Genomic DNA, 23,082 nt, shown 5'->3' with positions numbered 1-23,082 from the left:
GAGTTAAAACGATGGTCTCCGTGGAGGGAGAAACTAGAGGAATGGTGGGAACAGGGAGCGTCAATTTAGGAACAAGCCTCACAAAAACTATTAGATTCTTAAATGATACACAGATATGATTTGATTAAAATAATAAATAAAATAGAATGAACTGCAAGAGCAGGTGCACCTGGGTGGCTTGGTCAGGTCGGCCTCTGACTCTTGATTTCGGCTCAGGTCCTGCTCTCAGGGCTGTGAGATGGGCTCCACGCCCAGCACGGAGTCTGCACGAGATTCTCTGCCTCTGGGTCTCCCTCTTGTGCATTCTCTCTCTCTCTCTCTCTCTCTCTCTCTCTCTCTCTCTCTCAAATAAATCTTAAAGAAACAAAAAAAGAAGAAGAAGCAACTACAAAGACAAAAGCTCTGTTCCAGTGGCATCTTCTGCGTCAGGCCTGCTCTGGTCCCCAGACATGATACTTCTGTCGTCTGACATTTAGGGACGCATCGTCTGAAACTCTGCTCCTGGCACCTCACCTCACCCTGCCTTGCTCCGGGTCAATTGTGTAGGCTTATCGTCAAACTGCTATTGGTTCATAAATTCCTGGACAAACTACTGTCTGATTTCAGAAGTGTCACAATATTTCAGTCTAATACAGAGTAAAGCATGAAGACTCCAATAAAATGTTGTAAAATGGTAATAAGGGACTCCTGAGTGGCTCAGTCGGTTCAGCGTCTGCCTTTGGCTCAGGTGCGCCTGGGCCTTAGTGCTCAGCGGGGAGCCTGCTTCTCCCTCTTCCTCTGCCCTCCCCTTGCTCACCCTGTCTCTCTGTCTGAAATAAATAAATAAAATATTTTAAAATGGTGATTATAATGATTAAATAATAATATTGATTATTAACTAGATAATATATCAAATAAAATAATAAATATTAAGTATAATAATAAAAATAATAATAGCTAGTATTTACGGAGCACTTACTACGTGCAAGGCATGTGATAAGAGCCCATCAATAAATCAGGGGTCATTTATTTTTTTTCCACGGGGAAGGTCATAGATAGGACAGAAATATAGACTGGCTCTTTCATGCCTGGGGGACAGAGTTCCAGGTTAGCATTCGAGTGTCTATGCTAATTTTTCTACTTTATATGGTTTTATACTATGTGTCATAGAAAATGGGCCTGAGGGCAGCCCGGGTGGTTCAGCGGTTTAGCGCCGCCTTCAGCCCAGAGTGTGACCCTGGAGACCCGGGATCGAGTCCCACGTCGGGCTCCCCACATGGAGCCTGCTTCTCCCTCTGCCTGCGTCTCTGCCTCTCTCTCTCTGTCTCTCATGAATAAATAAATAAAAATTTTAAAAATTAAAAAGAAGAAGAAAATGGGCCTGAATTCTTTTCCAATTTAACACCATCTTTTAAAACACAATGAAGAGTTCTAGTTGACATCTGCCAATGGAATGATGTCCTACTACACACATATCCCTTGGTCGTAAAACCTGTGAGAACATAGGAAGTGAACAAAGTTTAATTGGTTTAGATGATAAAAATGCTGTTCAATTTTATTTACCACCATCTGAATCACAGAAGGCGGAGAGGTACATATGTTTGAAATGTGGCAACGCTTCCTAACGTTTAGCTAAAAAAGAACTATTACAACTATTAATTTTAAACCCATGTCAAGAAACTGGTGACCCACAGGGGTTTTGCTTTAGTACGGAGGTTTAGAGAGAGACTAAATCGGTGAAAATTGTCTTCAGATGGAAAACTGCTGGGTAATTTTTATAAACTCGCTGTCACACACTCAGACTCACCTAATAGGGTATTACCTTCTCCTAGTAATTGACTGATTTAGATTTTATCTGCTTCTGCTGTTTGAAAATTGAACCCTTCTGTGCTTGTGTTCACACTCTGCCTCTAGAAGCCACCGGACTAAATTGAAAATCAGAAGCCCGGTTAGATCGGAAGGCGGCTCGGTCTTGCTAGCAGGCGGCCTGACCAGGGAGGGAGAAGATAACGGGTGAGGTCTCCGCATCCCCTTCTGGCCTAGTAACAGAAAAAGGATGGAGCCTATTCTCTCTAATTTCGCTCCGCTGCCAGCTTATCTAGGGTCACATCAAGTATTTCCAACTGTCACGTCTTTTTTTCACGATTTTAAACATTGTTTTCGCCAACTTGGGGTTTCATGGATTTTATTCCTTCCTTACGCCTATAACTTACCTGGTGAGCTGTACAAGAGGGAGCAAGTGACCTCAGGAAAGCAGCCACAGAAGGGTCACAGCCCCTCAAAGACGTGCTTATTTTATCCTAGATTCTTTTGCACGAATGTGGCATTAAGCAGGGTTGCAGGGAACGAGAGATCAAACCTAAACTTGGGGCCCAGATGCTGGAAGTGAAGTGCAATTCCATCACCTTCGAATAGTTCTGGGCAAGCAGTTTGTTACCCTTTCTCCTTTGGTGGAATTGATGAACAGGTGGTTTTCTGAAGCTCACGCGGTATATTTAGCTGCTGAAATTCGAGCGAGTCGGGCGTGATTGGCTGCGGCGCAGGTGATAACGGGCGGGCGCGCCGCTCTGCCCGGGGCTCTCGGGAGGGGAGAGTCGGAGCGGCCTTGCTGCCTGCCGGGGAGGTCGAGGTGCGGAGGACAGGTAGGGCCGCTGCGCTGCTTCTCCTTCTGTTCTGGCTGGAGTGTTCTGTCCCGCAGCTTCCCTGGGAGGGAGTTCCAGCTCGCTGTCCTGGCCGGGGTGACCCGCGAGACCTCAGCCCCTCGAGGCCGTGGCCCTGCCGCCCCGGGCCCACGGGCGTCTGCCTGTGCTGTGGGCGTCCTCGGGCCCTGGCGAGCCCCCGCTTGCTTGGTCCGGCGGGCTTCCTCGCCTAACAGACCGAATCTTAAAAATGTTTGCCTTTTTAAATTTTCTCTAAATATGAGTACGAAAAGGGCTCTGGGTCCGGCTGCCTATATTTATCCGTCCTGGGCCTCGCCGCAGAAGGGCGCGGTTCCCAGCCTAGCAGCCGCCCGGTGTTGGTTTACACGGCAAATAGCTCGGGCCACGCCGGGGACAGCTGCTCCGGGCCGTCATCCGCTTTGATCGAGCGCGTCCCACTCCCTGGCGACAACCCGGAGGCCCGGAGGCCCTTCCCCAGCTCCCGAATTAGCAGCTCGGCCCCAAGGCCCGGTCCGGCCGCGCTTCAGACGTGTCTTGTTTTTCAGGTTTGAGGAAGAGCCACGGACACGGAAGAGAAAATCCATAGAAGCCAATGGTGTTTGGGACAAGAATAACCCCATCGCCTTGAGGTTTCTGTTTTTCTTTTAAAGCTACTGACAGATTTGCTTGTCCCGTGCGATCCAGGTGCGAGAGCGGGGCAGAGGCCACGCACCCTCGCAGCACCCGGCGCGGGCCCAAAACTGACTTCTGGGAGCCGGGCCCACCTCCCTTTAACTAGGACTCTCGCTTCAAGGTGTCTGTCGGCAAGCATTTAGCGATTTAAATAGCGTTTCTCTGGATCCAAACCCTCTCGCTTTGTCGCCTCCACCTCCTTCCCCACGGCGAGCTAAGCTGCTGGTGGAGCTGGACGCCCCCCCCCCCCCCGCATGTGGCTGAGGGTCCGGAGAAAGGCCCTGGGGCCCGAGTTCTGACACCTGCTCGGATCCCCCTCTCACTTAGCCCACCAGGAGCGATGGATGTGTAGCGCGGCCACGTCTTAAGTTCTGTTGTTCTGATGTTCTGATCAGTCCCAGGGGCAGATTCTAACGTATTTCTCATTTGTCTGCGACCTGAGAAGTCTGTAGGTGCCACCCCTACTCCGGGAAAATGGCAGATGACGAAGAATATGAGGAGGTGGTGGAGGTAAGATGACAAAAACGGCCTCTGACAGCCGAGTGTTTGATGCGGCGACAACCAAAGCCGCACTGTAGGTGAATCAGTCCTTGGCAAAATCTATTATGACTTCACAAAGCATCGTTAGGAGAGCGTGAGGAGGGAATATTTTACGTTCAGTTTCACTGTAATTATGTGGGATTTAGAACTGAAAAGAAAGAGCGCTGTTTCCCACTTCTGCCTTTCTTTAAACTCTCCGAAGAACACGGCGTGGGGTAAAGGCAGGTTTTACTTTGTCTTCTAAAACCACCTTCCTCCCCACCTGCCAGCCCTCCTGATCCAAGGGACAGAGGAGATAAGGGAAAGTCCTGAAAACTCTGTATTTCAGTTTCCACATAGCAATAGGGGAAAAGGGGCAACTTCCTCTTTGCTTCAACCAGCTGACGACCTACAGCGTGATATGGATTAAATGTTCAGAATAATCTACTTACCAGATTCTGGGCATAGGGGAGATTTTGCATATATGGAAATGTGCCCACACCTGGAAATACGAGCTGATCATGCTCACAAGTGACATCTGGAACCACACTTTCCGACCAACTCCCATCATACTTACCTAAGGGAACAAGACTAGCTTTTGCTTTTAAGTTTTTTTTGGGGGGGGGGAAAAAAAAAGGTGGACATCTCAAAAAATTTCCTCCAGGTTATTTGTGGACATCTGACACATTTGACAAAGCTGTTAGGTGTTTATTTCATAGTTATTTTATGAAATTTTATTTTTATCATGTTACAGTTTTTCCTTCACCTCTTGCCTTCAGCTTCACGTTCTAGAACCTCAAGGCTTGGGGACTACAAACCATATAAATATATTCCCACTGAATCTGAAAGTGCTTGATAATTTACAATTAATGATGACCCAAACGTATGAAAATCTCCAAGGGCCTCAAGTGCTTGGAGGCAGTCTTGAAAATCTGTGCTTTCTCCTCAGAATGGAATTAAGAGGCACCTAGAACCAAATTTCAAATGACCGTGCCAAAATTTGTCTTTGGAAGATGGTTTTAGTGACCAGACTATATTTAGATGAAGAGAAATTAAAGTTATTTTTATTGGTGAAGGATTCAGGAAGGAAACACAGAATGAATCTCCTACAGCATAACGATGAACCTCTCTGGCTTAAATGCCAAAGGCCACATTCTCCATGTTCAATGTTCCTAGTGGGCATTTTACATATGTCCCTAGGGGTCAGAATAATCACGATTAAGCGATGACACAGTTATAAATTAAATTGCCTTCCCTCCGGTAGTAATGCCAGTAATACTTTTTAGCCTTCAACTTATAAAACCAACAACTCCCTGTTTTTCTTAAAATAACGGTGTTCAGTGGTCATTGGAAGTTGTCCTCGGTGTTAGGCTTGATTTAACTAGATGCCATAAGAATGGAAGGGGCTATTTTTAGGCATCTCATCCTTGCCATTTTGTTCCTATTACTGCTGCTGGGTCTGACCAGCAGTTGCTGACCTGCTAGACTTCCTGCCAGGGAGTGTTCACCCAAGGTCTCCCTGACCTCAGAAAAGATGTCACGGAGACTGGAATGGTGGCAAATCTGGGAAGATGGACAGGGGAGAGTTCAAAACCGGGAACTAGCTTTAAAAACCTATCTTTTAGGGGTCTTGCACGTCTAAATAAAATCATGCTATCCCTCTTGACTCAAGCTTAAATTTGGATAGAAAGGAAAAGAAGCAAGGATGCACTAACCAATTAGGGGCAGAGCTCTAAAAAAAAAAAAAAGTGGGATTGGCTAAGTTAATGCCAACCATTTAGGTAATGTTGCTTTTTTTATAAGCTTATTTCTAAGCTACATCTGCCAAGGGTGAGAGCCCCACAAAGGAAAAGTTGGACGGCTACCGAAGGACTGCTTTTCCCTGGGTGCTAAGAAAATCCAAAATAGTTGTGAATTATTCACTTTCATGTAATGTCCCTTCTCAAGTCCCTGACGATGCTTTGTGTGGCCAGAGGCGGGGTTCTCTGTGGCTCCCCACCAAACAGCCGCCCCTAAGCGGCCAAACACAATTTCCCATGTGGCGAGGGCCGAGCCCGTCCAGGAGGAGCCCCGAGTCCCGCAGGAGCCTGGGCATCTCTGGCTCTGCCTGGGGACCCAGATGGCTATTGGGGTCGAGGTGAAATGGGAAGCACGAGACGGGGGACCTGGGGCGAGTCCCTGCCGATGGGCTAGAGCCGATGGCCTCGGGGCAAAGGCCAAGTAACTTGGAGCAGTTCGCTGACCCGGGGGGCAGGCGGGACCCCGGCTGCGGGGGCGCTGGTCCTCGGCTTTCCCCTCCCCCCAAGTGTCTGCGTTGGTGGCAGAGAAGGGACACGTGAAGCCTAGAACGAGGTGCGCTGTGAGGCCTGGGAGAGCGAGCCGAGGGGCCCGCGCCTGTCCTGCGGGCCTCGGTGGCGGGGCCGGGACTGTGGCCCCCGAGTCTGCGGCCACCTGACCGCACCTGCTCCTGCTGCGGGTGGTGACACCAGGAGCGGGACAGAGTGGCTCTGACCTCGGGTCGGGCCTGCGGCACCTCGCTCGTCCCCGGGGCTCCGTCTCCACGCCTCACAGGGCCATCGGGCGGCCTTGGGGGCGAGGGTGGTCTGGGTGCTGCGTCCCGCTGGCCATCCTCTCCCTGCCGCCCTCGTCCCCGGCCCACCGTCCTGTTGGTCCTGTCGGTCGCCGCGCGCGGCCCCGAGGTCCTTCCTGTGCATCCCGCGGCCTCGGGCTTGTCCCGCCGCCTGGCCCTGGCTCCCGGGAGAGGTCCCCTGGCCTCAGGAGCAATCGCCGCCTGTTAACGATGCACCCAGGCAGCCCAACCAGGCCGGCGGCCCTCCGGGGACCCCCAGCCCCCCACGTCGCCCGGGCTCGGATGCTGCCCCTTCCCCGCGGGAGGCACGGGAGGCGGGCACAGGACGGGGCGCCTGCTGCGCTCTCACGCCCACTCCACGCTCTGTTTGCAGTACTACACGGAGGAGACCGTGTATGAGGAGGTGCCGGGACAGGTAAGGCCCCGACAGGTAAGGCCGCCGAGGTGCACGCTGAGGCCACCAGGCCCTCCCGGCCATGGGCTCCCGGGGCTGCGAGCTGGCATGGGGGTGGGGGGTGGTGGTGCAGCGACCATCCCCCACCTGCGCGCCCTGCAGCCGCGGGACTGGGCGAGGAATGCTGCGCCCCGACAGGCCGGGTCCCCGCTCTTGCTCCCCAGAGCACCCAGGGTGCTTGGGCATCATTTCCCGTGGTTCGTGGGGCGCTGTTGGCACAGGGGGTGCTAATCGCAGTAACGCCAGGGGCTGCCAGCATGTGGTGCCCGCAGCAACCCCAGGGCCTCGGACCGGAGGCTTGCAGGCCGACCAGCAGCTTTGTCGTAGAGAGTTGTAGCCTCTTGGGCACCGTCTCTGCCTTTGTCCCCGATGGTGCAATGAAACGTTCCGGAGGTTTTAGCACCAAGCTTTTCCCGTGAATGTTCCAACGTGGAACATTTTTCAGGGTGAGCCAGCTCGCTCGCGCTTCCTTTCTGGATGGAGCCGTTTCTCTTGAGCACGACACGCAGCGTGTGGCCATCCCAGGGCTCGCGACTGCATGAGACCTAACATTTGCAGCTGCTGCGGGTCGCTTAGTCTCTCCCCACCCCGTAGGCCAGCAACCGCGGCAGAAAGCGGCCCATCAGCAACGACTGGCGGACACCTGGGAAGTCGTCCCAGATGCCGGTTTCCTTGCTGATTCAGCTTCCCTTTCCATAATTGATGCAAGAACTCTTCCTTTGGTACAGAGGATATTAGCTGGGAGGGAAGTCCTGCTATCACAGGGACCACTTGGCTGCTTACCTTTTTTTTCTTACATACACTACTTTTAACCTTGGACTAGACCTAAACTTCGGCCTTAGTTTCTTCTATACGGCCTGGCGTAAGAAACAGTAATTTCCCACCTACTGCACGCGTAGGACTGTCATAAGGATGGTTACCCCCTTGTGTTGCCGTCCTTATCCTGGTCCACCTGAGCATTCGTTAGCGTAAATGGCGTTCCACTTCACGTTAACTGACTAAGCCAAAAGGATGGTAATCACTTGTAATACTGATGTGATTCGTTCCTTTAAAGTTCATTATCCTTGGCCTATGCCTGCAGGGGAGCGGCCTAAAGACCTGTGGAAAAAGCAAGCAGGTTTTTCTTGGACTCATTTAGGGTTAATATGAAGTCAACAAGTTGAGCTTTGTTTGATCATCTTAATTGTTTTTGTTCCCTGATGCCAAGTTGGCTTTGACTCTACCCAAACGATTTGAGAAGATCTTAAATGTCTAAGAATGTTGAATTTCTGAGTTTCACCCAACCTGAAAGTGTTTGGGTTCCTTCCTACCAATGGAATTTTAAGGCACTGTAGCAAATGAACAGGGAGCAACCTCTTGATTCCACACCCTCCCGAGCCATCAGCATTCAGATTTCTGTAACGTGGAGTAGAGAGCCCATGGCTTCCCGCCTTGGCCTGTTTCAGATACGTAGAAGCACGCCTAGGGATGCAAGTCTGACTTGAGATCAGAATGCGCATGCACCTAGATCGTGCTATCACGGTTTTTATTTCCATAACCACTGGAACCGCGTGTCACATTTTCAGACCATAACAGAAGTCTACGAAACTACGACCACAAGGACGACCACATCGGACTATGAGCCGTCAGGACCTTCCAAACCGGCACTGGCGTCGCCAGTATCGGCACAGCCAGTACCAGCCAAGCCATTGGAGAGGAAGAAGGTTATCCGGAAGAAACTGGATTCTTCGAAGTTCATGACCCCCTACATTGTACACAGCCAGAAGATGCAGGAACTCTTTAGCCCGGTGCGTTTCCAACATCTTGTGCTAATCTGGTTTTATTATTGAGAAATTACTGATCTCCAGTGACTCTGTTTTGGGTGCCAGCTGGATTGTTCCTCAACCTTGTAGGAGACAAAAACTTATCTGCAGAAACATAAGCTCTGTGACTCTTGAATCTTCCTTTCCATGTAATTCATTTGCACCCTTGCAGCTTCAGAGAAACATCCTTACTGAAATTATTCCCACAAAATAAACAGGAAGCCTATTAGGAGGCATTTATTGGTATTTAATCACAGTTTGTTGGCTAATCTAGAATCCTGAAGTCATAAATATAGATTCAATTGAAATCCATTCACCAAAGCTAAATAACACCTCTTTACACTGTGTCTGAGCAGGATGCCCCCTAAGTAGACTAGATAACAATATGTAAAAAGGTCTTTAAGAGTCCTATAGGGAAGAAGAACCTGTAGTTTAAAAAACCAGGGTCAGGTGCATAATCTCCGCTGCTGAAGGTCCCTGGTCCTTAACTTTCTGCGTACAGTTACGCTGCGGCACGTTCTACTGACCAGCAGATTGAGATCCATTTGAGTGGACAGTTGAGTGTCCGTGTGGGCTTGAGGTCTCACCAGGTGGCTTGAAAAAAATGAAAAGCGGCTTAGGGGAACATTGGATTAAATAGGACTAAATGCTTCTGTCAAAGGCATCCTGTTGTGATTGGTCAAGAAGTGTTCACACTTGGTTTAGGGTTCACTCCTGGAGACTATTTGATAAATTTCTAGTTCAGATTCTTGAATGATTAAAACCTAGTTTTCTAAGATTTCGATCTCTAAAAATAAGATTATCTTGCCTCCTTTATCATTGCAGTCTTCAGCCAAAACAAAAATTTTTTTATCAATTTATTGCCATAAAACTCCTAAACTGACAATAACACCCTAGAATTTTGATAGTCTGAACAAAATGGCAAAGGTTTGTAGTATTTTTAAAGTGGTTAATGATAAAATCAAGAGTGTAATTTAGATTGTCGAGTGCAAAGAAAGTGTCGCAGCAAGTCAGTAAGTACATCCAGGAGTACGACTGAAGCATTAATAATGATAAATTATGCACATTGTTTTTTTTTTTTAATGCACATTGTTTTTAAAGCAAGAACTCATTGTATATTTAGCAGAAATAATAAAATTGCATTCCTTTTCAAAATACTCCATAATTCAGACTTCCCATTAATTCAGCTGGTGTCTCAGCTATAAACCACCGAGATTTAGCTGCAACTTCTGAATTGAATATTTTTGCATTGTATTAGCAATCAAATCTTTTCAGACAATTTCTATATTTACTTTCTAAAACTGTTGAGGTTCAGGCTTTTTATGTGTGCTTCCAGATAATAAAAACATTGGGAGAATCATTCTAGGGCATTTCAAGACAACAGCTTGTAATAAATTTTCTACTGTCTCAAGTGTCCAATCATGTTAGGAAGAACAATTAACAAATCTATTTTAGTTTTTGCTGAGAATCGAGTAGGGGACAAAAAGAAAGCTGTTATAACTGATAATCATTAGAACTTGGAGGGTGGGTTTTTTTTTTTTTTTTATCACAAGGAGATGAATGCATTGCCTGAAGTTTCTGCTGCCGTCTTGTCAGGTTTTAGGCTAATCTCTGCTATTCTTTTCAGAATAAATATAAGGAGAACTATGAGAAAGCAAAAGGACAGCCATACGCCATCACGACAGATACCCCAGAACTTCGCCGAATCAAGAAAGTACAAGATCAACTCAGTGAGGTGGGCGGTCTTGGCTAAAATAGAGAGCTAGGTGGAAAACATGCCCACCACTGGGAATTGAGGACTTTAACGGGTGTAGAGAAAACGAGGAGTCAAATTACTCTGAGACAGTCGAGAAATCTAGAGGAAGCTTTGGCTATAGATTATGTGGCTCTAAATGTGAACCCGCAGAGACTTCTCGGCTAAGTAAGTTAGCTTACGAGAAGCTTACGAGATAGGAGATGGGAAGTTCGAATTCACTGTGGTCCCCCACAGAGGAGGGCAGGGAGGCTGGAATTGCACCAGGAGGGCAGATATGCAGCGAATACAGGTGCTCTGCACATCTTTGGGGATCATAGCTTTCTCCTATGATAGTTTCCTACTTTCTAAAGTGCAGAAACTTCGCTTTGCGGCACAGACGTTGAGTCCTCGGGTTAATGCTCTTTGGTTGTAAGATATCCTTTAATATACTCACATTGGCCCGCCCGTCACGAATGCTGTGCACTACTTCTGCAGGTTAAGTATCGAATGGATGGCGATGTCGCTAAAACTATCTGTCACGTGGACGAAAAAGCAAAGGACATTGAACATGCAAAGAAAGTGTCGCAGCAAGTCAGTAAGGTGAGGTCCCGGTGTGGATGGCTGGGATGCTATATAGCATGTGGGTTTCCCCTACCTGGCCTTAGAGGAGAAACCCGACAGGCCTGATCCTGCTCGCCGGTCTTCCCTGAATCCAGGGGCGTCGTGAGCTCGGTGCCCACACCTGTCAGGGAGGCTGCGCAGATGACTGAAGTGGGTTGGCACGCCTCCGCCCGGCAGCTGGGCTCCAGGCAGCTGCCGTGCAGAATGCAATCCCAGTGTTGCCAGAGTCTCCTACTTATTTTTAGAGAAGTCAGGGAGCTTAATTTTTACAAGAAATCCTTAAATTTCCAATGTAAGCAACTAATCAAAAACATGGGAAAACTGCCACGTGGGTCAAGAGGAACGTGCCCCCTCTCCAGAATCAGCCAATGACTTTCAAAGGTTGCAGCCCTTAAAAGGAATCTGTGGAGAATCATGATCATGACTTAGTTTAAGAGATCAGACTTTTGAAGTAAAAGCTTGCAACGCAGGGGAAGTATTGTGGGATGTTGACATGGTCACCGCTCTCCCAGTCGGCGCTGGTGACAATGGGCACCAGGGCAGCCCCTCCGTGAGAGTGCTCTGGCTGTGGAAGACTCGATGGCACTGCTCTCTGAGCCCTCCTAGCTCATTGCCTCAACCCCGGGTCCTCCTCCCTGTCTAGGTTTTATACAAGCAGAACTGGGAAGACACCAAGGATAAGTACCTGCTTCCCCCTGATGCCCCTGAACTCGTCCAGGCAGTCAAGAACACGGCCTTGTTCAGTAAGGTGAGGGCGGCCGCTCTGTCGCGAACTCTGTCCTCCTCTCCCTGATGCAGAGGAACCCCGGGTGCTCGTGCGACCCGGCGCGCGGTGGCCCAGCCTTTCTGGGAGTGTCCTTGAGCCGTGGGGGTTGCAGGGGTTGCAGCTGGCAAGGGGGAACTGAGGGGAAAGTTCTTGAGTGGGAGGGAGGGTCCTGGTGGAAGCTGAACACGTGGGGAGAACGGAGATGTGGCCGAGAAGTGGCTCTCAGAGCCCGGCTGCGCTTTGCGTGATTTCGGGCCATCGCTCTCATGAAATGTTTATTCCGTGACGAGGAACCATGCAAGGTGCCTCCTGCCTCCTTCCGCTTGCATTCATGCTTGTTGTGGGAAGCAGGTAAGGTCCCAGAGGGGAGATGAAACAAAATCAGACACGTCTGCCCTCCTGAAAACAAGATTTGTCAGCAGAAGCAGGACACGCTATTAATAAAGATGACTTGGACTTGAGTGGAACGGGGGAGGGTGTCTGGGGATTCCATTTGCCTTTGCTCTTAGCCTGCCCTCGGTTCTTCTGGCTACTGCTGGGTGAATTCAAAATTGTGTGTTTCCTGTAAGTGGGGGCTCCTACCTCATAACTTCTCACTCTTTTCTGATTTAGAAACTGTACACTGAGGACTGGGAGGCTGACAAGAGCTTGTTTTACCCGTACAACGATAGCCCAGAGCTGAGACGGGTGGCCCAGGCCCAGAAAGCGCTCAGTGATGTAAGTCCAGTGCAGTCAACGATGTTTGGGAGTGTGGGATCGGGACACCTCCGGTTGTGTCTTCTGGCCAGATGTCCATTGCAATTCCTTTCAGAAAGACGAAATGTCATAATAGCAAATGAATCCATCTAGAATCGTTGTAATTTATGATGTGTACTTAAATGCATAATTTATATTAGATATAATTAAGCCCAATCTTGTTTTAAAAAAAAAAAATCTTGTTTTTTATTAGGTGAAGAACCTGAGGTCATTAGTGGGCAAAACCCAGATTAGAAGCCTGGTCTTGTGATCCCAAGACTGGTGTTCTTTCCACTGTAGCATGTGCCCTCTGTCCCCTTGGCTGGAGTTGAAATTCTTTAGTGACAGTAGAGTGCCACTTAAAAAAACCCTATTGGGATCATAACCGTTTCCCCAAATATATTAAGAGAAAAATGTTATTGAAGGAGTTTGATTTGCTATCCTAATTATAAAGTCTGAATTGTGGTGTGTCCCCCTTTCTCTACATGAACTGACACACTTGTCCAAACATGCTTGTGTAGTTATCTCACAAAAGCTCTTGCCATCGGGTATATGCAGAGGATGTTTCAAAAGAGATGGAGGATATTTCAAAGTTAGTAAAAAGAAAAATAAATCAGCTGTCTCCACTGACCAGAATTTTAGTGTTTTATCTTGAAAAGAGTTTTTCAGAGGGACTTAAAAGGCCTAATAGAGTCCTTAGGCTGAAAGCTATTTCCGCAGCAGAGAACTCCACTTGATTTTAGCACTTCCCCTTGTTTTGAGGAGCTTTAGTTCTTGACCTCTGGATTTGCTAGAAGCTATATTGAAAATCCAAAGACTACTGCTCTAGTCTTCAGGACAGCACTCTTGTATAAAACAACAAGTTGTTTTTCATTCAGTTGTCAGTCAGACCCCTAGAACTTCTTACGTTCACTGTGGACTTAACAAGTCAGTTGGCGTCTTGAAAATTACTGGGATTTACTTCCAGTGGGTCTTAGGATCCTATCTTGCCCTGTACTGGAATTATGCAGACTCCTTTGATGGTGTCTCCAACTTTTGAGGTCTTTTATTGCCTCTCACTCGATATCATTTGTAAATTTAGGGGACCTATTTCTATCTCAGTTTTCATATAATTGGTTAAAATGTGGCTCCTATCTTTCCATAGAGTAAGATAGGAACTAGAGAAGCTGTAACAAAAACTTAAGGCTCTCTAGTACACAGTACCAATTTTAATGTGTAGGGACCTCTTCTCCTTTAAGTTCATTTTTTGGTTCTGTATCTTATGAATATATAATATTATTGTGTAACCTTTATCAAGTGATCAATAGTTGTTGAAAGTCTATGCATGCATAGCTGGCAGGATGGAAAAGATTTCATCCTTTCCCTTGAGATTTTATAATCAGGCTGGTAAGATGAAATTGTTATATATTAAACAATAAGAAAATATTTTTCACAAATTTTAGGAAGCAGATTCTACAGTCTAATACTTGCTGAAAAGACACACGCAAGTAATTAGAGAAGGCCATGTGGAAGTGGTAATCCCAAGGGAAAGGGCAATGATGAACAGAAAAGGCATTTCACGTAGGGAGTACACTTGAAATGAGGGACAGAGGTGGAATGAGTCTGGAGGGGACAAAGAAATTGAATGCTGTGGACACCTAGTTAGGAGGGTACTTTTAAGAAAGTGGTGGTGGCAGGACCTTGAAAATCAGACCAAATAGCTTTGATGTGATAAGGTAGTCCTTAAGAGATATCCTATGATTTTTGGGGGGAGGGGAAACAGTAAGATATGGAAAAAGTAAGATAAAAGTAAGATATGGAAAAACTTTGGACAATATAGTGGATTGGGACTAGGAAAAAATGTGATAAATCGAAGACTATTTTAGTAATATTGTGGAATCAAAGGGAGGACAACGGAGAAGAAGAAAGGAATCTGAGGGCAATAAGTATTTTAAAAGTGTTAAGGACATTGGATATTGGAGATGAAAGAGGGAAAGGAGCCATAAAGGAGTTTACAAGAGACACTGGTAGCCTGGGTGTATAGGGGTGCAACAGGTAATGATGTACTAGTGAACAGAGAAATGGAGTTGAGACGCTGCATCCATAAGATGCCTTGATTTGGATCTTCCATTAGAAACTGTGTCCTATTGCACAGGCGTGAGAACAGGACAAAATATTAATATTGGAGAGTCCTCGGAATAAAAGTGATAGCTGAGGACATGAGAATACACGGGGGAGGCCGAGGAGTGTATGGCCAAGGGCAGAGTTCTGGAGGACACCCATACTTAGGACATCTGGAAAGCAGCCAGCAGAAGAATGAGGGAACAAATGGTCAGAGAAGTTGAAGGAGAACCAGGAAATGCCGTGTCACGTGAGCTCGGGAAGAGTGTCCAAGAAGACACTTGATCTCCAGCCTCCCTTTACCCATGAGATGGACAGATGGAGGGGTCCTGCGCGCCGCTCTGGTGCCAGGGACTCTGAACAGGTACAGGTGACCACGTCTGGGGATCCCTCCACATGCATAAAGGAGACTGCCTAGGGAAGGAGAGTCTTCCCGTCCTTCCTCAGAGAAACTTGGCAGTTACGATGCGGGTTATAACTTTATTGCAGACTAATTGCCCCGAGCATCAGGTTCCCAGGCTGCTGGGACAGTATTAATAGCATGCTGTCGTCCACAGCGGGAGCCCCTACGGTTCTCGGGCTGTTGTTCACAGAACACTCCGCTGCCAGGCCGAGCAGATCCCAGCTGAGGGCTTTGGTCTGGAGGCTTCCTGTCCCCCTCGCCTGTGCCGCCTTCTGGTTTCTCTGGAACCTACTTACCAGGTTTCTCTTGTTATCTGAGCAGAAACAATATTTCACAAATACCAAGAGACACTTTAAGTGTCTAATTCTAACAAGACCGAATTCTGAACAAAGTTCCTGAGAAATGAGGACTTCTAGATCCAGTTTCTCTGGAGCTTCCTGACAGGATGTCCCCCTTAGTAAGCATTCCTCCTGATAGGACAGTGCTCACTCTGGGGACTCGGCCAGCCATGGAAAATCCCAATCGCCCTATGCCTAAAATTGAGCCTTCTCTCCTTAAAGACTGAGCAGTGGAACTAATATCAATGCATTTTAAAACTGGTCTTTTGTATCTCCATTGGCCCATTGATGTTCGTAAAAGCTCTTGTTATAGGCAGGAGGGAGATGTTGTTAGTTAGACTTGGTTAAAGCATGAAGATGACTGGGCCCTTGGAACTATCCAGCTTCTTTTTTTTAAAAGATTTTTATTTATTCATGAGAAACAGAGGCAGAGACCCAGGCAGAGGGAGAAGCAGGCTCCCCACAGGGGGCCTGATGTGGGACTCGATCCCGGGACTCTGGGGTCACACCCTGAGCCAAAGACACGTGCTCAACACTGAGCCCCCCAGGAGTCCCAGAACTATCCAGCCTCTTTACGTTATAAATAAGAATACCGCCACATGGAAGAAGTAATTTGTAGAAGTCTCACAAGTGAGTAGCCAAAGAGTTGGAAAGAGAAGTCTCCTCTTGAGATTTCCCCCAATGGCCTCGGTATATAAAACACACATTCAGAAATCCGTCATTGAACCTTTGCTCTGGTTGGGGTCTGCCCAAGCCATGAGGGCTCCCAGATGAGAGGCTATGTTTGCTGTCATCCAGGGCTCACAGTCCAAGGAGGGGCAGATAGGTAAACAACCAACCATGGCATCATCCGATAGTTCCTTCCAAGGAGCTAAGGGCCACATTGAGTGAGACCCCAGGAGAAGGTCTTCAGGTCAGGGAGGGTGCAGGAGGGGAACCTGTGCTGGTCCGGAGCTGTGGAGAATGAGCAGCAGCTTGTAGGCAGATGGCGAGAGCGTGGAGCTGGGGCATGTCGGTGAAAGGGAGCAGCAGGTACAAGGTCCACAGGTGTAAGAGGGCTTCGTGTACCTGTAGATTGACAAATAGTTCTGCATTTTTGGCGGCAGGGTTCAAGGTTGATGGAAGAAAAGCCCTGAGTAGTCAGTAGTGAAGAAAAAAGAGGGCAAGGGTGAAGGGGCTGCATGCTTGATGGACATGATACTTTAACACAAGGGAGGCCTTTAGTCAGTTAAAGGAAAGGAGCTAATGAAGAGTGAGCGTTTGAAGCTGTCGAAAGAGAAGGGGTGACTCTGGAGATGGTGCAGAGGGCTGCAGGTGGGAATAGCAGTCTGCGTGCAGAGTCACCCCGAGAGAGCGGCTTCTCTGAGCTGTGTGGCAGGTGGGAGGGGCAGGGACGAGTACAGGGGACGGTAAGTGTCTATACAGCCTTCCTTTACTTTATGAAAGAGCAAGCTGAGAGTTCATTGGGGGCCAAAGGACAGTCTTGGGGGTTTGCACTAGCCGCTGCGAGTAGAGACTGACCAGGGATGCATAAGGGGGTGTTCAAGCTTCACTGAAGGCAAAGTAGCAATCGGTTACCATAAATTCAGAGTATTGGGCAGAGAGCCCCAAGCAAGCTTTTGTTCACAGAGTGTACCACTGGGGAGACACCTAGACTTCAAGCTAAGGGCTTAGGTTCAGGAGACTCGCTTTTCCACCTCTGCACCTTCTTCCAGTAGCTCTTTTAATCGTGCTTAGCACATCGTCATTATCCAATCCGTTGAGGGGCATGACTTCCTTCAGCAGCACTCAGCATCCTGCACATAGGAACAGGGCAGTGTCGTTGCGTTGATCCAGAGTGCAGGGACTTGGTAGCTGGTGTGATGTAAAGACCAGAGGTTGGGCAGTGAAGACCCCAGTTAACAGAGCAATCTCAATTGTACATCATGGCACAGAGACACGTGGAAGGAGATAGATGTAGGGTTAATAATCTGGGAGAACAGGGAAGACAACGAAATAGAAATCACTAGAAACGCTGAAAGCAGGGGCGTGTGACATCTGCAAGGACACGTTACTGTTACGTGAATACGCTAAAGTTTAAAACTTCAGATACGGATGAAGCCATAGGCTTTTTTTTTTTTTTTTAATGCAAACAAACGGAATATGGGCGGTAGAATGATTTTTTTCCATGGCTCATGCATGTTCCTGTCTTTTATTTTGTCAGATTGCCTACAAAAAAGGTCATGCTGAACAGCAATCTCAATTCACAACCTTGCCGGACCCTCCAGATATAGAATTTGCTAAGAAAGTGACCAATCAAGTGAGCAAGGTGAGTAAATCGGGCCGGGACGTCGTCTCCCTTGAAAACTCTGGTTTAATGATCTCAAACATCAGAGAAAGTAAGTAAGGGGGACCTGAAAAACTGAGCATGTTTTTGCTATATGACCCGAAAAGGTCCATAGCAGAAATAATCCATCCGTTGACATCTTGGAACCATGTTAATAAACACTCTGCCCGCTTAATGACTCCGTGATCAGAAAGTGCGAAAGCTGCATTTTGAAAACAGCACCTGTGTCCTGATGTCATTTAACATCTTGACCTGTGGAAGTGCTGCTAACCAAGAACCCGGTCCCCGCACCTTCTCTTGGAGGGTCTGATTGCTTTAATTCAGTGTGAAGACCACCTACGGTTTTATGCTGTCAGGCACGGAGGAAATGAGAGCGCACGAGTGAGCCTCAGACGTGGCTTGGTTTGCCCGCCCTGGGCAGTGCACCCCCTCGGTTGTGCCTGGTCGGTCTATAGTTAGCCTGGTACGCCAGCTCCGAGGAAGGAGCGCCTGACAGAAAAGGCCGAGAGGCCGATGTTCAGCTGATGACCAGGCCCGAGCTAAATTCTAATTTCAAATTGGCTCAAATCAGGCCACTTTTTCCTGGGATACTGCTGCTGCTGCTTTTTTTTTTTTTTTAATTAAATTAAATTAATTAATTATTTTTTGATACTGCTGCTTCTAACAACTTTTCTTGGCCCTCTGTGGAGTACAGTCCCAACGTGGTCTTCTGCTTGCATTTTGGTGGAACCTCAAGGTTTCTATCTCCTACAGATATTTTTGGGTGAGGATGTCTGGTAAAGGAGAAGGAAGAAAAGTTGTGGATGATGAAGTCTATCCGGTGATGTTTTTAGTGTCTGATAGTGCAGGCTACTAATTGTAACCATGGCTACTTGGATGATAGATCCTCTAAGTTCAGTAAATCTTCACTAATAGGAATGCTGTGAACCTGAAATTTGCCCATGGCTAAGCAGAAATAAATTCTAGAACTGTCCATAAAGAGCTGGCCTACTGAAACTATTGATACCTAAATAAGATTAGGGAACAAGGACAATGGGTCTTTTTCAAAGAAAAAGCTGCTTTCAAAAAGTCATTTAGAAAGAAAAATATATTTTTTTTTATTTGAAGTATTTCTTAAAAGCTTTCTTTCTAATGCAACATACTTTTACCTCATTTGAGCGTGGAGTGGGGTACCTGAACAGGATTTAAAAAAAAAAAAATCCCATTCAAACTGCTCTATTATCAGTCTCTCCACTAACTTAGACATGCCAGTTAGTCTAGACCTGCGCTCTTCAATATAGTAGCCATCATCCACATGTGACCGTTGAGCATTTGAAGTGTGATTATATGAACTGAGGGTCCTATATGTGGGAAGTATACATTGGGTCCTGAACGCTTAGTATGACAAAAAGAATGTAAAATAGCTCATTAATTGTTTTTATATTGATTGCATATTAGAATAATATTTTTGGATCTATTGGGATAAGTAAAATATATTGTTAAATTCCCACCTCTTCCTTTTTATATTTTAAAAATAAGCTACTAGAAAATTTAAAAATACAGTGGTGGCTTGCATTATATACCTGTTGGACTGTACCGCTCCACCCAGATATGGTGGCATCATTGGAAACCAAAAAACCTCACCAGTGCTGGGTGTGTCCTTGTGGAATAATATGAGCCAAGGGAGGATGGCTGTGGATGCAAGTCACCAGATTTGGCTGTTCATCCCAGTCTTACCCAAATTCCAAGTTTTTAATGGCTGCTGTGCATCCAAAGTAATATTCACTTTGGGAAGAAATGCTTGTGATTGGCAGCAGTCCATCTGACAACAGACCCTCCAGTAAGAGAGGAGTGGGGCTGGGGTTGGAGGAGACCGAGGTGATTTAGCTGCATGACTTGCCTCTTCTCTCTTGAAATGTTCCCCACTATCCTGGCCTTTCACCATGTCTCAGTACCATCATTTCCTTTCTTTCCAAAATAGAGAAAAATCTCCTTTATCTCCTCACCCTTAGGTATTTAAATTCAGCATTCTCTTGTCTGTGTTTCCCAGATCCATCCCTTGGTCTTACAGCCTTCAGTTCCTATGTTAATTTAATGATCATGTATCTGTAATGATTATATTGCTTCTATATCGATGACCTTGTTTGTCAGCTTTCCGTACTGTACCTGTCAGAATCCCTTCTCTCACCTTTGTCTTTGGCCAAAGCACCAGCTGGTCCCAGCACTCATCCTGGCTCAGCTGCGTTTTGTGGCCCTAACACAGATGGACAGGGAGGCAGAAATATCCATGTAAGCAAGCGTTCCGGGTGAGGAGAGGTTACTGTGCAGACTCCAGCTCAGCTGAAAGGGGGGTTCTGAATGCAACCCTGGGAAGGCCCTTTAGTTTCTCTGTGCTTCCCTCTCTGCTTCCTTCCAGATTCATGATAGGTAAAATGTGAGATTTCAGGCTAGAATTTCCAGTGATACCTAACTGCAATCTAGAGCTGAAAGGAAAAGCTCTGTTTCCTCTACTCCCTATGCCTGCTTCTGCCTCCAAGTGGGTTTTTACCACACCGACCAATGCTCTGACACCAGCTCCATGTCCTATAATTCTGTTCAATTCTGACATTATCTACCTGGACTTAGCCTCAGTTCTCACCAGTTTAAGGGCTCAGAGCCACGTGACTGCCCCGTCATGACAATTGGCCATGAATCTGGACCTCCCATGCTGCTGACTGACTGGCTTTAATCCAGGGTTCCCACGACCCCCTCCTCGGGTTTAATAATTTGCTTATAATGAGCTCACAGAACGCAGGGAAACGGTTTCTTAGGTTTCTTACATGATAAAGGGTACAGATGAACAACCAAGATAGAGGTACCTGGCGTGGGGTCCTGAAGGGTCCCAACACAGGAACTTCTGTCCCTGTGGAGCTGGGGTGTGCTATTCTCTCGACACGTAGATGTGTTCACCAACCTGGAAGCTCTCTGAATCACATACTTCAAGGATTTTATGGTGGTTGCCTCACATAGGCCTGACTGATCTAACTCCGTGTCTGGCCCCTTTCCCCTCCTCAGAAGATGAAGGGCGGGGCAGAAAGTATGACTTGGTCTTTCTGGTGACCAGACCCCGTCATAAAGCTATCCAGGAGTGGTCTCCTTGGAACAAAAGACAACCCAGGGTCCCTGCATAGTTTAATTGGGTAAGCCTCCAATTCTTGGTTTCAGCTCAGGGTCGTGGAATTGAGCCCCATGTCAGGCTCTGTATTTGCTGCAGAGTCTGCTTGTCCCTCTCTCTTTCTCTGCTTTTCTCTAATAAAATCTTAAAAAAAAAAAAAAAAAAAAAAAAGACAACCATGTCACTCAGGAGGTTACGACAGTTTAGGAGCTCTGTATTAGGAACTGAGGGTGGAGACCAATATTTAGATTTTAGTATTTCACTAGAATGTTTTGAAAAAAACCTCTTTCAGTGAATATTGTTGCATAGGACAAAGATGCGAAGCTCTGATGATCTAAAACCATGGAAACTCCTTTATCACAAAGAATTAGGGAGGAATTTCCATTGATTTCACCAGAGGAGAGTTGATGGACTTAGGAAAACAGCCTGGGCCCACTATGAGCAATGAAAATATCCGTTGGGACCCTCTACCGTTCTGAGAGGACAACTCTTCTATGAACAAAGCTGTTGGAAGTCCCAGTATTTAGCTGCTCACAGAAAAAGTGAAGTGTGATTAACTGGCTTTGTATTCCTTCCATTTGATAACCTCATCAAAACCACAGAAGCAGATGTGGAAAGTAGAAAATGAAGCCGCGTGTTTATGTAGGACATCAGGGTGTCTACTCTGTGGCCCAATGAAAGTCTCTCAGCTCATTTCTGAGGAGGAGACACTATGGCCTGGGGAAGCAATTTTACTAGATCTACCGACATGTGGTTACTGTCTTGCCCACAGAAGGTGTTCTGGAGCTTGTAACTGGCCCAGTGTACTGTCCTCTGGTAAATGAACAAACACAGAACCCTAGAGAGAGTTAAATTGACTCTTGCTGCCAGGTTCCTATGAATGGACTTCAAACATGACAGACTTCGACAGAAGGGTTAGGGTGGGGTTAGAGGGAAGGTTGGGTGTTGGACTCCTGATAGGGCTCCCCCGCCTCTTCGTATCACGTGAACACTAGTCCTTGCTGCAGACCTGTAGAGTGAGACCGCTTCGTTGACAGAGGAGGTCCCATGTGACACACATCTCCCTCTCCCTCTCGTTCCTCAAGCTACAGGCCTTTATTCTTTAAACTCCTCTCCTACCTGCGGATGAAGGGGAAGGCCATAACTTCTTCAACACTTAACAAACTGCAGCCTCCTTTGTAGTGAAAATCTTCCCAGACTTGGGAGTACCCCACGACAGATTGTGAGGGATCCCCTCTAAGCTGAACTCATTTAGGTTCATGAAGAGGAAAAAGTGGGCAAGGACTTTGGGTGAGAGTGCTGGGTGGTCTTATACTCTTGTTTTGCATCTTGGTTTATTTTACTTTTTGGGGGGAGAGAGAACATGAGAATGCAGGTGGGGAAGGGGCAGAGGGCAAGAGAGAGAATCTTAATCAGGCTTTACACCCAGTGCGGAGCTCAATCTCCTGACACATGAAATCATGACCCGAGCTGAATCCAAGAGTCGGATGCTTAACTGACTGAGCCACCCAGGTGTTCCAGCATCTGGTTTTAATTTCTTCTAAACATCAGATATCTATTTCTTTATGTGATAATTAATTTTTAATTTTCCTTAACAAATATACATATGCGATTCTTACGATTTCTCCATAATGGCCCAACTTTTGGACCTCATTAAGAATGTCTGCTGCCTTCTTTTAAATTATATTACAAAGTTTCGGGGGTGCATCAGGCCCTCTTGTCCGTACCCCCTAATCTTGGAGGTTACTTCCTTTGATAGCAAGCAGAGGAAGGACAGTATCCCCCACCAACAATGCAGATTGGAGATCTTAACCTGGGGTACATGTACATCAAGACCCGTGAAGTGTTTATGGGCATTTTATGGTTTCCTCAGATTTCTGAAGAGGTCTATTCTCCAAAAAAGATTAGAAATACTTTTTTGGCAATTAGCAAATCAAAAAATCCCTTTTGATTGATTGAACTCAGTCTGTTTTGAATGGCTAAAGAGTTTACTTCAATTTTTAAAGTTTCAAAAAGAGAAGAGTAGGCAAATTAATTGGCCCTTTAATGTAACTATACTCTCAACAAAGATTTCCATTGAAGAGTACACACACAATTTTCTCCAGAGTTTCTTACTCTGTCATGCTAGCAATGTTCTCATCATTATTGCTACAAATATCCTAGCCTACATTTGTTTAGCACTGTAGAGTTTGCAAAGGACTCTTTGGGGGTATTGAACTTATTTAATCTTTCCAACAATACTCTGTGGA

The 23,082-nt window shown here is 46.8% G+C and overlaps 1 protein-coding gene across 22 annotated transcripts in view; it reads left to right on the top strand.

Moving 5' to 3' along the window:
• Positions 1-2,509: 2,509 nt before the first annotated feature.
• NEB (nebulin) overlaps positions 2,510-23,082 on the top strand; it is a 200,154-nt gene continuing 179,581 nt past the window's right edge. For 21 of the 22 annotated variants that reach the window (XM_077861706.1, XM_077861712.1, XM_077861711.1 and 18 more), the window contains exons 1-10: positions 2,510-2,621; positions 3,185-3,268; positions 3,757-3,821; positions 6,794-6,835; positions 8,440-8,661; positions 10,304-10,411; positions 10,907-11,011; positions 11,676-11,780; positions 12,411-12,515; positions 17,578-17,682. In XM_077861706.1, the coding sequence (XP_077717832.1) occupies positions 3,786-3,821; positions 6,794-6,835; positions 8,440-8,661; positions 10,304-10,411; positions 10,907-11,011; positions 11,676-11,780; positions 12,411-12,515; positions 17,578-17,682 (828 nt within the window). In that variant the 5' untranslated portion in view covers positions 2,510-2,621; positions 3,185-3,268; positions 3,757-3,785. Of the gene's footprint in view, positions 2,622-3,184; positions 3,269-3,753; positions 3,822-6,793; positions 6,836-8,439; positions 8,662-10,303; positions 10,412-10,906; positions 11,012-11,675; positions 11,781-12,410; positions 12,516-17,577; positions 17,683-23,082 lie in introns of all 22 variants that reach the window. The other variant, XM_077861705.1, reaches the window with a different exon arrangement.

The sequence above is a fragment of the Canis aureus genome, chromosome 20, assembly GCF_053574225.1.
Source record: "Canis aureus isolate CA01 chromosome 20, VMU_Caureus_v.1.0, whole genome shotgun sequence".
NCBI classification, from domain to species: domain Eukaryota; kingdom Metazoa; phylum Chordata; class Mammalia; order Carnivora; family Canidae; genus Canis; species Canis aureus.
The sequence above is the reverse complement of the archived record's forward strand: the minus strand, read 5'-3'. Positions and strand labels throughout refer to the sequence as shown.